This window comes from Haliotis rufescens, unplaced genomic scaffold (genome assembly GCF_023055435.1).
Source record: "Haliotis rufescens isolate VD_foot unplaced genomic scaffold, xgHalRufe1.0.p SCAF_1, whole genome shotgun sequence".
In the NCBI taxonomy this organism is placed as follows: Eukaryota; Metazoa; Mollusca; class Gastropoda; order Lepetellida; family Haliotidae; genus Haliotis; species Haliotis rufescens.
In genome coordinates this window covers 42,852,092-42,866,381 of record NW_025963779.1, presented here as the reverse complement: position 1 = coordinate 42,866,381, position 14,290 = coordinate 42,852,092, and the positions used below count along the sequence as shown (strand labels likewise).

The 14,290-nt window shown below is 39.7% G+C and overlaps 2 protein-coding genes across 5 annotated transcripts in view; one reads left to right on the top strand and one right to left on the bottom strand.

The window, feature by feature from the left end:
- LOC124115358 (protein odd-skipped-related 2-like) overlaps positions 1–881 on the top strand; it is an 80,322-nt gene extending 79,441 nt beyond the window's left edge. For both annotated transcript variants that reach the window (XM_046476304.1, XM_046476305.2), the window contains one exon: positions 617–881. In XM_046476304.1, coding sequence (XP_046332260.1) covers positions 617–802 — 186 coding nt within the window. In that variant the 3' untranslated portion in view covers positions 803–881. The remainder of the gene's footprint in view (positions 1–616) is intronic.
- A 10,998-nt stretch (positions 882–11,879) lies between these two features.
- Positions 11,880–14,290, bottom strand: part of LOC124115359 (vacuolar protein 8-like) — a 376,809-nt gene continuing 374,398 nt past the window's right edge. For all 3 annotated transcript variants that reach the window (XM_046476306.2, XM_046476308.2, XM_046476307.2), the window contains one exon: positions 11,880–13,235. In XM_046476306.2, the coding sequence (XP_046332262.2) occupies positions 13,078–13,235 (158 nt within the window). In that variant the 3' untranslated portion in view covers positions 11,880–13,077. The remainder of the gene's footprint in view (positions 13,236–14,290) is intronic.

Genomic DNA, 14,290 nt, shown 5'->3' with positions numbered 1-14,290 from the left:
TTTTGCAATTGTGTGTCAGTTGTCAGGACTGATAGTCAACCGTTCAAGCTGACCTTTATTCAAATACTGTCTATCGTAGACAGGTCGCTATGGAAGTTTTTGCTATCCGATGTAGGCAGCATGAGGCCATTATGCAGAGATTCAATATAGCTAGTCATTATTAATGATAATTAATACCTTTCCACAGACCTAATAAAGCAATCCTATACTGAAACTGTGTATAATGGTCCCATACTGCATACATCAGATAGAGATCAATTTCCAGTGGACTGATTATTTTCAAAAAGCGGTCGGTGGGGTAGCCGACGACCCCCCTTCTTAGCCCCCTCATTTTAGGTACGAAAAACTCGCCTTATACACAGCGATATACGGTAGTTGTAAAAGCATTTGCTCGTCAAGTCCAAGATCCGGCTTCAATTCCCCACATGGGTACAGTGTGTGAAGCCCATTACTGGTGTGCCATGCCATGATATTGCTGGTATATTATATGATATTTTCAAAATGGCGACTGACAAGTTAGATAGCTAGACCGCTTAACAAGTAATGATTAATGAGGTTTTTATCAACATGTAAATATTTCGCTTTTCATTAGTATTGTTTCTTTGTATAACTACAGAGTTTATCCGGTCACTCGTGTCCACGCTGTGAGAAGTCCTTCAGTCAGCGGAGCAACCTGAAGACACATCTGCTAACCCACTCCAATGACAAGCTGTACTCATGCAGAGTGTGTGCCAAGATCTTCCGCGGGAACAGTGACCTGCGCAGACATATAGCCATGCATACACCGGAAACACAAAGATGAACTTGATGCTATTACTGAAACTTGATGCATTGTATAGCTGGATCAGTGTTTAACATAATTACATATTGAACCACTTAAACACAATCTTGTTTGCTTTGTCCACCCTTTTCTCTTGATAATTTGTGTTAACATGAATGAAGACGTAACCGTGGTAACTGTCAAAGGACTATACAGAATGTATCAGCGATAATCATATGAAGAAACATGACAATACACAAGGACTTGCAGGGACGGCTTAGTTCATACTTATGCTTTGACATAAAAAGATGAATTCAGTTATGTTCTGTAGTGATGTCAGTGTCTTCAGATACCTACATTAAAGCACTCTAACTATAGTTTATAATGCAAGTGAAAAGCCTTTGTGTAATGCGACAGGAAAGAGATAAATCATTTTTACAATATAAGAGTTTTTTAAATTAGACACCCGTCCACACTTTAACTTATATATAGGTATTATTTAGCAAATCCGATGGTTGTTAACTTCAACAATATATATCTACTTATAGTGAAGCTCAATCATGCTTGGGTACAATTTAAAGGATTAAAATAGTCACATAACATATTTACATTTTTGAAAACAAGAGAAAGTGCCAAATGCAGAAATCAGAACAAACACACACACATCTCCACTTGACACACATCTTTCTTTTAGTTGTTTACTAAGATTACATTATAACATAATCCACTAAAATGCTATTCAAAAAATACATTTTAGGGTAAAATACCATTTATAGTTATCCTGACTCATACTAATTGCTTATCTCTTCTTATTTCTGAAAAGTGGTGGGAACTTCCTGTGCTGTGTTCCCAGAGAACATAAAAAAACATCCTACCTGAACACGCCTCTGTCCAGTGTAGGCACACCCGAACCACCTGACCTTTGGGTTGGCTCATCACTGTCTACATTTTCCTATTTAAAGGTCTGGAAACAAATCAGGGGAGATCAGCTAGGAGGGTACTCTAGCGTATGAGTCAGGATAAGTATGAGTTATATTTTTTACCTTATCCTGACTCCTACTAATTGTTTGAATCTCACAGCTGGCTGTCTGTCCCACCTGCTTTTGTGATTCAGTCGTGACCTGTTCTGTAAACCCCATGGGTTAGACATTAGGTTGGATCTTCTTCTGTCTATGGTGGGGTACCACTTCCTTTTTCGTTAAAAAGGAGCAGATCTTATGATTTCGTTGGTTTGATAAGGCTTGCATAGAAATAATTCCAGTTTGCTTTAAAACAATTATAGATTAAGATTAAGATTAAGAGAAGGACATCAACTTAACACAATCGTTATCACCCATGCTCTGAATTAGGTAGTTAAACAATGGAACATAGACCCTAGATCTGTGGATAAGGAACAGTAACCTGACATCAAGTCAACCTGATTGTGTGTAAGTGTAGCTGTAGTCTATCTTCTGGTGGTACTGTTACTTTCTGTGCAACTACTAAATGTCCAAATCGATGAAAAGCAGCAACATCTCCTGTGGCGAAATCTCTGAGATAATGATTCGCAAAATCAGTGTCAGATCTCCAGAAACAATCCTCCATAATGGTCTGGATAGAGCAGTTACTGTGAAGCGCTAGAGCAGAAGCTATTGTGTGGGTGCAGGTAGATCCAGTCCGGCTGCCCTGTAGGCTCTGAGTATAACTGCTCTCCCCCAGAAGGAGATTGTTGTTCTCAAGACTTCAGATGAATGATTCCTTGATACAGAGATAAATAGTTTCTTTAATAATTGTCTTCTAGAAGTTGTTCTTTGAAGATAGATATGTAAGGCCCTAACTGGGCATATGGATAAGTCTTTAGTGTCCTCTGATCCCAGAAAGGATGAGAACACCATGACATGAAATTGTCTATCTGGTTGCCCAAGTAGCTGATTCTTTGCAATGAATTCTGGCTGTCGTGGCTTGTGGCAGAAGAAATAAAGTCTATTGTGTCAGATGTTCGAAGTCAGCCTGTCCTAATAGTTCATAACCATTGCTCTAAATTACTTTTGTTGATCCTCAATTCTGTAAGATCTCAACAGGGCTATCAATTAGGGAACTTTAGGAAGTTTGATGGAGCTCATAGCTGGCAAGTAAGTGCCTAAAGCTGAACCCTTGAAGATTTCTATTGCTCCGTAGATGACATAAGAAATAGGATACCTGTGGTGAAGTAGCTTTAGATGCTGTGTATCCTTTAGATCTTGTGAACTGGTCAAAACTCTTCCATTTGTCATCATATAAATTCCTCATAGATCTGCAGAGGGCTGAGGAAAGAACCTTAGGTGCCCTGGTCAGGTATCCTCATCTTGTGAGACTGTTTGTAATATGCTCCATACATGAAGCTTGTAAAGATCCGGTCTTGGATGAACTTGCTTTGAATGAGAATGTAGGAGATGATTTGACAAGTTCAGGAGCTTTAGAGTTGGTTTTCCTGTAATGACGAAGAAGAAGTCTGGATAGCATGTTCTCACTTGCCAATAGGGCACAATGCAAAGCAGTTGCAGGTTCTTGTATGCATGATCTTCTGTAATATCAGGGGTAGCAGTGCTGGTTGAGGGAAGGCATACATGTACATGAAGTCATGATATTGCCAGTGCGTCGTTGGCCCAAGCATATGAGTCTGGTACTAAGGAAACAAAGGTTGCTATCTGTCTGTTGAACCTGATTGCGAACCAGTCTACTGATAGGTAAACTTCTGCTTTTGTCACCAGTTTGAATGCTCCTGGATGTAGCATCCATTCTGTGGGCGACGGTTTGGATGACATGGATAGGGCGTCTGTTAGTACATTTGACACTGATGGAATGTGTCTTGCTTTTTTATCCTCAGATTCAAACCTATCTGTGAGATCGTACAGTTGAAATGTTAACCTCAGAAGTCGAGCATGTCGACCCTTATCTCTCAACTGTGGTGTCCAAAGAGATATTGCACAGATTTCTTCCTCAAACTTTTATTGGTTGATGTTTAAGTGCTTTTTTTCTTCAGACTACAGCTCTGACTCTACTTCCGATTTGAAGTTGAGTCCCCAACCTAGTAGTGTATGAATTCGATCATTTGACCTGGGTGTCCAAGTTTGGAGGTGTTTCTTGAGACATCTCGAGTTGTTGATGGTTTAAGAACGGTTTCAGGAACCTCTGAATGGGACGATGTAGTCTGCCCCATACTGTCAACAAATGGGCAGTCATGAGTAGCCCTAATGTCACTTGCCATTGGTTGACTGAAATCCGTTTGGGAATAGCCGCTGGAAAATGCTGAATTTTGATCCACCGATCCTTCTGCCCTGTCAGATATATTATGCCTAGGATCTTGAGATCTTAGGACGGTTGAAGATCTAATTTCTGATAGTTGATTAACCATCCTACTTGGGTTAATAATTTCAAAATGAGTGAGTTAGTATGGTTTTACGCCGCTTTTAGCAATATTCCAGCACTATCACGGCGGGGGACACCAGAAATTTCAAAATGAAGTTAAGTTGATGTTTGAGTAGCTCTACTAATTGATGAGCTTGAATTCTGTCGTCCAGAGAGAAGGTGCAATAGATCCTGTTGCACAGAAAAGCCATGATTGCTTTACTCACCCATATAAGCAACCATTGGACTTTACAGGGCAGGACTGTCCATTGGTAATGTTGCCCTTAGTATAGGAAAAGTAATTCCTAGAGGCTCAGTAAATGAGGACATGAAGGTAAGCATCATGAAGGTCGATGCTTACGAGATAATCATCCTATTTTATCATGTACTTTTGTTGTGGTAAGTTGATCATTCTTAACTTGTCAGGCTTTTGATGATAGATTTTGAACGTTGTAGAATAAACGAAACTTGAAATACTGAACAATTAGTGGAGAAAGAGGGAAGGGGTGGTCCTTGCGTATGGCTAGATTGTAACCCTTCTTGGTGAGGTGAGGTAAAATTGGGTTTAATGTCCAAGATTATAGCAATTATATAGCGACATGCATGCACGTGTGTATGTATGTGTGTGTGTGTGGCTGCTTGTACTAGTGCGGACTGATGCCGATTTATAGTGCCAGCTCACTGAGATACCATGCCACAATTTAACCTGAATACCCCACTCAGACACAGTATACTGTCTCCGAGCCAACCAGTCCTTGTTTAAGCCCCTTAATGCCCAGGGCCAGACTGGTTAACAACAAGTACCATCTTTTAACGTCTTTTGGTATGACGTGGCTGGGGATCGAATCCCGGACCTTCCGCTCTACCACTAGACCACTGAGGCGGTCCCTTTCTTGAGAATGTGAGAGATGAATGGGTCATCCAGGTCCAGGGCCCACTTGCACAGAACAATCTTAGTTACAATCGATCTTAGGCGGCTACAATCAACTTTACATTCACCATACAATTGTCCTATTCCACTTGCACAAAACGATCTTAGCGCGATTGTAAGACGGCTTGGAGTTAAGATCGTGATCTTAGCTAAGATTGAAATCTTCAACGGTGGAGGACGAATATTTTAAACTCGACTCCTGTCTACAGTTGTCTGCAAACGCGCATAGTTTGCTGCGCATACAATAAGTGGAACCGGTAACAACACACAACACGTACCTCCCTCCAACGCACTTTGAACAGTTTCAAGAAAGGTCCCAATTATTTGAAGGAAACGATTACTAGAATGAAGGCATATAATCTTGTCGGTATTAATACTGTCGTGATTTAGGAATTGTTTTCTATTTCAACAAGAGAAATACCTACTCATGTTTTTATTCAAAGTATTGAAATACGAATAAATACATTATTTAGTAACACAAATATTATGAAAATTAAAATAAATAATAAATATATTTCCTAAAAACATAACGAGTAAATGCATGATCGTCATCTATTTGGGGGAGCTTTTCGTAAAATGCTAAATAATTTATATCCTTCATGTTTTCATTTCGTTGCTACAACAAAGGATGTTATGACTACCATTTCAAAACACAGAAAGACGGGTACTTTCAAAAACGCATAGACGGGAAATAAGAATAATGAATAATGTTTAGAGAAAGCAATTGTTTATATATATTCACTGGGTATTAATTTTTTTTCATATATTTTAAAAAAGAAGAAGTGTGAATTTTGTTTTTGCTATTTATGGGATTTTTTGCAAAAAAATCAAATTTTTCATCATGTATATTTGCTTGTTTGATGAATACTTGTATTTTGTTTCTTTTAAATTCTGACATTTAACAGCTCGTCCCCTTCCCATTTGATTTTAGATTTAAACATGTATGATTTGCTCTTCAGCTTGTATTTATTCAAGATTAATTTAATGATAAACTATAGACAAAATAACTGACACGAATGTGACCCTAAAGAAATATAGGGGGAGCTCAGCGATTCAACAACATTGATACACTGGGTAAGGTAGATTGTACTCTACGGGCTTATACAAAGGGAAACCACTCCCATCTAGAGTATAAACTGAGATTAGTTGCCCTTGATTTATCGAAAAGGTCACAGACGTTACAAATCGCTTGCGGGACAACTTAGATTTTTATCCTTCCCTTGTATGTTGTTTCACATTTCTTTCAGCATTGAGTTGGATGGGAATATTCCTTTTAGCTATCGACTCGATAGTTACGTGTTTAACTATGGTAATTAACGATATTTCTGACGTTAAATCTGTTGTATGTTCTTCATGTTGTTATAGTGTCGATTCGAATTATAAAGTTTAACAAGATAAAGAGGCAATTTGTGCAAGTGGATGACGATTGTATCCGAAGCCTAAGATCGCGATCTTAAGGGTTTGCAATAATTGTAGCGCTAAGATCGCTTTGTGCAAGTGGACCCAGGTCACAATTTTTCCAGTAACTTGCGAGCCTTCCACCTGCAGACTACTGTTGTACTTGAACAGCTGGGGGTGGAAGTTCCAAGTTGTTCAACAGCACCCTTTCAGCCATAGGCATTGGATCCCCTGGATCCTCAGCCACAACTGGACTGAGCACGTGGTCTGCCTTGTAGTTTATGAAAAATGATTTTAGAACTGTGTCCTCTGCATATATTGTTTATACATAGAATTTATAGTCTGAACTGACTTGATTAACATTTGATCCTTTAGTCCTGGGACAACTTTGTTGACACTGCGGATACGGACGTCAAATATGGATGCAGAACTGGCTTAGTATAAAGATCCCAACAAGGTGAATTCCCTATCCTGGCAATAAAGTAGAGCGAGTCCAGCTGAGGCAGAGTTGATGTCTTCAGAAATAAACTTTTCTCCTGAACGACAACTGCCGATTGAAATATCTTCTCTTGGTCAGTCTGACGATTCTTCAAATCATTTAACATTGCTTCATTGATGGAGCGTGACAAAGCAAGGCCATTGAAGGAATGTCTGGCAGTTGTATCCAGCTGAGCTAGCCTCTTATCATACCCGATAAGTCTTCCTCGTAGAGTCTGCGTGACAGTATTGTCTTCATCAATTTCTGGAGCTCAGAGAAATGCTGACATGCCATGCATGGGAAGTTTTTTAGGATCGAAGCTAGGAGTTTGTAGTCCCTCGGTCATTGTAGCCTCAGAAAAAGAAGCATCTAGGTTCTTTGCTATCTGGGAGATCGGCTTAAGCGGTGGGATTGTTAATGTGTCAATATCTTGGCCCTTGATACAATAAGTATCAGCAAGGGAAGAATCCCTAGAAGGGGAGGAGATGGGGAATCTATCCATAATCCAATCCATTAATTCATGGTCATCATAAATGGAGGGATATTTCTTCGACTGGAGATATATTATTCTGGCTCAAAAACATCCTCATCTTGATGGAGTTAAGAAGTATTGGGGTTAGGAGCTGTGAGCAATGATGAGAAACATGAGAGGTCTTTTCAGAAAATGACATATCGGAGGAGTAGGCTGCGTGCAGGGACGATGTAGGTAATGAGTCCTGCGTGTAGAACACAGGCTGCGCGAACGCAGGAATCTGCGCGATTGTCTGAGGTTGTACGAAGGACCGAGCCTGAACATCTGAGGTTGCACAGAGGTGGAGGGCTGTGTGTAAGTATCTTTCTTCTGAGCTGTAGAATCTGACTTCGTAGACCCCTTTGTGGATAATTATGATATTGGCTTCATGGAGGTAATCAACTTCACGAAGGTATGCATGGCTCTGATGAAGAAGAAGAAGAAGAGCTTTTTTTTTTACTAAGGGCTGTAGTCTTTAATCATGGATGGAGGAAACAGCAGGGGATTTCTTCTTAGTTTTAGAAGCCTTCTTAATCAGGGAGTCAACACTCCTGCTGCCGATGGACGAACTCTTTAAAGGGATGACTGGAACTGGTCTTTGGAGAATGAAGTTCAGGTTGGACTTCCTCTTGCAGGTCAAATCCCCTTTCTTCCTTTGAGGAAGGGCATGGTGTTGACTCATGGTGCCCTGTTTTCTTCTTCTTCATTGAAGCTATCTCAGATGAGGATGATGTTGATCATGATGAATCATATCCCATCTTCCTCTTCTGCCCTGCAAAGGTACTGTGTAAATTCTTCCAAAGGCATACAGAAACTACACTTCCCATCTGCAGTGCAGTGTTGAGGAACGCAGGTCGAACAGATTGTCTGTTTCTACTTGCACTCAGCAATATTCCAGTTATATGACGGCAGTCTGTAAATAATCAAGTCTAGACCAGACAATCCAGTGATTGACAATATGAGCATCGAACAACACAATTGCGATATAATGACATGCATCAACCAAGTCAGCGAGTCTGACCACCTAAACCCCTTAATCACCTCACACAACAAGCATAGTTCGGAAATGAGAAAACAGATAATCAATTAGTATGAGTCTGGATAAGGTAAGATATGTGTGTTTCTATTTGGTGGTGGAAAAATGTTTTATAAGACTCCTAAAATATGAAATAAAAAGGCATTTGTTTATGTCAGCCTGCTTACTCATAAAACTAATTAACAAAACATTACATGGACAGTCAAATAAGAATATGGCTTCCAAATTCTGCAATATTCAACTGTTAGAACCATCATGCCAATCCAACACAATTACGCCTTCACTAAATATATTGGTTTATTACTTGCCCGTGAAGAGATCACCCGTTTAATAAACATACAGCTTTATTACACATTGTGTAATACCAAAACGCGTGCTTATGTACTCTCGGAACACGTTTCACGAACAAATATTGAAAGCTCTCAACATCCCTTGGCGTATTCAACAACATTGTGTGTGGAGATGATAGTTCACTCGGAGGAGCTTATGCACACTCGATGACCCCAGCAACCTTGTTGCTAGGCTGACGTCACATGGCATTGTTTCGCCGATGGATCTTGCAACAAAATTCAACAAATTACGTCATCGGGTATTGTGACGTCATTGTAAACTTTGAGCTGCAAGGCCCCGTTCCACAAGGTGATCGTACTCTAGCGCAACGAGAGTCTTTAGTCTAAGTTAAATTATGTGAGTTGTGATAGCCTAAGCACTACGATCATTTTGTGGGACGAACGCCTGAATTCTAAAGGTGGACCATTGTATGATATTAAATTAATTCGTTTCAATTTTTGACGTGTTTGAAGTATTATTCTGTTAAACTCAATTGGATTATGCCATGGATCGTGTAGGTGTCAGCCTATTTACACTCAACAGTATAATTCTAAAAACATTATAAATGACAAGTAATAAATAAAATACTAAACTCGCTCTCGTGTAAAACCAATTTTATGAAACTCGTGAATAGTTGTGGTATCTGACTCGCTTTCGCTCGTCAGATACCAGAACTATTCACTCGTTTCATAAAATTGGTATTACACGGGAGCTCGTTTAGTATTCTATATATATCAAACAAATGTTAATCTAAACAATGCATTTTGTGACATGAGTACATGTATTTAGAGCATGAAAAGTACTCACACTGTGGTTAACTGCAGATGTGCCGGTTGGAAACCATGTGTTTTTTCTACTTCCTGTTCCTGTGATGTAACATGCCTCATGGATTTATAGAGAGCTCCAAACATGGGAGCATTCATTTTCTAATTCTAAGATTGTTGGGATGTAAAAGTACAGGATAAAACAAGGACTGGTTGGCTCATTATCGGTTTACTGGGCCTTTTATCATAATAAAGCAAAAGTGGACAAAACAAGAATAAATGTGTTGGGACAATGTACCTTGACAGCTAAGTAAGCAGCTTCATTTAAGCCCAGCTTCATAGCCTCAGCTCTCACTCAGCTGAACTCATTTCTTTATGTGGCATTTTAAAGGGGCACTGATCTAACGCAATTCCCCGGACTGGTTGTTGCCTTTGTTATTGTTTTTTCCCCGTGAGTATACCCGGATGATACGCAATGCAACTGAGCGTGACCAGAGACTGGGCTACCGTCTGCAAGGACAGCTAAATAAACTTGGAGGCTGGAGGCAATATTTGTTTTACGCATTTTTGAACACTGATTAGTTTAACCGTGATCTATAAAGATTTCGACAAAAGGCGCATGTTAATTAATTTCTTCAGCCTAAACAAACAGACAAAAACAAAGGCGGAGCTCATCGTATGTCGTCATTTGGAAATACCCCAGATGGTTATAGTTTAATAATAAAAAAAAGTATCCATGCAGTGAAAGCATTTTCGGATTTCGGATTGCGTTGATAATACGATTACTACTCACTTGTTGTCATCCACGTTTTCTGGTATAACCCTACACTTGTGTATTTGTCGTCATTCACTTGATGCTCAGTTAATGAATTTATTACAGGTACAATTAGTGGTAGCACCACTTAGATTACCTGACAAAGGTTCCCATTTGGCATTTATTGTGTCTGGGGTAATTATTCAATCTAAATCCAGGTTTGAAGTGAGGTGAAATGTGTGTTATGTAATATGCACGTGGCAGCCCAGCAAGAGGTGAATGATCAGTTGATTTACTTTTTTTGTAAATCAACGGATCGTTCCTAGCCATCAAAGGATTAACAGAAATTACGTTGATTGATTAATCACTGTTATCTTGCACAGTGGATATGTCAAAAGGGAGTGTTTACATGTCTAGGTTTACTAAAACAAAGGGAATACACTCATATCATGGCGTGAAGTGTCAATGTAAAAACAACATACTTTGTTCAAAGGGTTAACTAATATTACGTTGATTGATTGCTCATTGTTATCTATCACTCAATGGATTTTTTAGGAACCGTGGACGTTATGAAAATAGTTGTCACGTGGGCTTTCTCAGCCGACCCTTGAGACTTGACACCTATGTGAAACACCTGAAACAATCTAAGTGATCAGTTGAGAAAGGAACACGGGTTATAATATCCCGAAACGATATATACATCAAATAAGTTTCTTTGTACAGCTGCAGACGAGTGGGATATTGTTCCTTTGTGTGGATATTCACGGATACATTCCTCGAACAAGGAAGCTGCCCAAAATTTATACACATAAATTTGGTAGGTTGTAATTATGGTATTTGCATTTTGTTTTCCTTCATTCGCTGTAGCATTGAACCGATTCGTTCTTGTTCCTCTACGTCTTGGTTGGGAAATTCTTCAGATTGACTAAAATTGATTAAGACGATCAAAAGATTATTATGTTGGATTAGAAGCCAAACAACATAGAAATGTACTTTTCAACGTAACATTTTCAGTCTCTTGGTGATGACATTAAACATCAAAATGTTTGGAATTCGTTATCTTAATAATACAGATGGAAATGTTTTTCAGTCACTTTGTAAAATAACTGAATATTTAGGCGTTTAATAAATTTGAAAATGTTACACATTTTGACAGTAAAAAAATATACTCACTATAAAAAAAAGCAATGCTCAGGTGCAATATTTACTTCGTGTTGCAAGTCAAAATAGTGTAAACGAAAATCGCAAAATTACCAAGCAAGTGACTTATGAAAACTTCATCACCATTACCGATGCTACCTGCAAAGATACCTACATTTCCTTATTATCTCGAAAACTGTATTTCATTTTGTTGATCAATGTGACCATACACCCTTATTACTACCCATAAAAGTGACTAATGTGCTTACGAATGGCGCAGCAGAGGTCGCGAACTGGTCTAGATTTCTGCTATACATCCGGGTACTCACTGGTCAACAACCAGTCCCGGGGAATTGCGTTAGATCAGTGCTCCTTTAAAGCTATAATATAAACAAAGTCAAGGTTAACTTATCGATTTCAACTTCTTTATTCATTCAATGCACTGTTTCAGTATGGATGCCATCTATGGTGTATGTGACACATACTTGTCTCTATGGTGTATGTGACACATGCTGGTCTGTAGGGTGTATATGACACATGCTGGTCTGTAGGGTGTATGTGACACATGCTGGTCTGTAGGGTGTATGTGACACATGCTGGTCTGTAGGGTGTATGTGACACATGCTGGTCTGTAGGGTGTATATGACACATGCTGGTCTCTATGGTGTATGTGACACATGCTGGTCTGTATGGTGTATCTGACACATGCTGGTCGTATTGTGATCCGACACATGCTGGTCTGTAGGGTGTATGTGACACATGCTGGTCTCTATGGTGTATCTGACACATGCTGGTCTCTATGGTGTATATGACACATGCTGGTCTGTAGGGTGTATGTGGCACATGCTGATCTGTAGGGTGTATCTGACACATGCTGGTTTGTATGGTGTGTGTGACACATGCTGGTCTGTAGGGTGTATGTGACACATGCTGGTCACTATGGTGTATGTGACACATGCTGGTCTGTAGGGTGTATCTGACACATGCTGGTCTCTATGGTGTATATGACACATGCTGGTCTGTAGGGTGTGTGTGACACATGCTGGTCTGTAGGGTGTATGTGACACATGCTGGTCTGTAGGGTGTGTGTGACACATGCTGGTCTGTAGGGTGTATGTGACACATGCTGGTCTGTAGGGTGTATGTGACACATGCTGGTCTGTAGGATGTATGTGACACATGCTGGTCTGTAGGGTGTATGTGACACATGCTGGTCTCTATGGTGTATGTGACACATGCTGGTCTGTATGGTGTATGTGACACATGCCGGTCGGTAGGGTGTATGTGACACATGCCGGTCTGTATGGTGTATGTGACACATGCTGGTCTGTAGGGTGTATGTGACACATGCTGGTCTCTATGGTGTATGTGACACATGCCGGTCTGTAGGGTGTATCTGACACATGCTGGTCTGTATGGTGTATGTGACACATGCTGGTTTGTATGGTGTGTGTGACACATGCTGGTCTGTAGGGTGTATGTGACACATGCTGGTCACTATGGTGTATGTGACACATGCTGGTCTGTAGGGTGTATGTGACACATGCTGGTCTCTATGGTGTATCTGACACATGCTGGTCTGTAGGGTGTATGTGACACATGCTAGTGTCTATGGTGTATCTGACACATGCTCTTGATGTGCCCCTAGAAGTCTGTCCTGCACTGCTTGAGCCAGGTCTATAATGGCAGGAGAGTGACTTGATGTAAGAAGCCTCCGTATGACATGGTCAATGTGGTGGTCCTTGAAGGCAGTTACAAACTCTGGATCTGAAACAAACAAAATAGAGAAATGGTGCCAAGCAATTGTGCTGGAGATAAGAGGCAAGCAAATAGATTGGTGGTGACTGGTCAGGCTTGCTGACTGGTTGATAGCATGTTGTCATACCCTGATGGTTTACCAAATAAATAAAAAGATTGTCTGGTCAAGACTCCATTATGTATAGGCCACCATCTTATTGCTTGAACATGGCTGGGTGAGGCGTTGAACAACAAACAACAGCAAAACAGAAGTAGCTCCTTCCTCCACCCATGCTTCACCAACATCATTACATACATATATTGAGTCTGATACCATTACCTTCGCTTTGGCAAAATACATGCCAGCCTTACCAGATTAAAGTACCTTGCCACTAGTTCAATTGATGAAACTAAAGGAATTTCAGGTCTAATGATATTACTTAGGTTCAAAAACAATATGCAATTCCTCTCTAATGACATCACTTGGGAGTCTCATGCATCATGTTTTGTTTGTAAAAACACATCCCAAATGAAGTTCAATTTTAACAAAAGGTCCTATGCCTCTTGCTACCCTAATATGAAAGTAAAATGCACTATTAACTTAAGTTCAGTGAATCACATGCCTAAATATTTCTGTTTAGAATCATGGTGCTAGCTTTAACATGCTAGCTCAGCACACAAAGAAGCAGAACTACCTTCTGAATGACCATTTCAGTGACCTTGACCTTATGTGAAGATCACTGAAAACTTACTATATCATTGCCTTAATACTAAGGATGATATATACTATTGAAAAAAAGTAACCCTGCTTCATATAAATTGGTGTAAATGTTATGTTACTAAGAAAAGCAACATAATATTTGGTCATTTGTCTGATCAATATTTTACAATAACAAATTCATTGACAAAATCATACCTAGTAACAGGAGAAAGGCCCTAAGAAAACTCAATTAACAAAGTCAATATTGAATGTGACAACCATTTGTGTTGATACAGGTGAGGCATAGGCGGTGCAATGAAGACTAACAGGATCAGTCATGCTTGCTGATTTGGTTGATGCATGTGATTGTATCCCAATTTGTGTG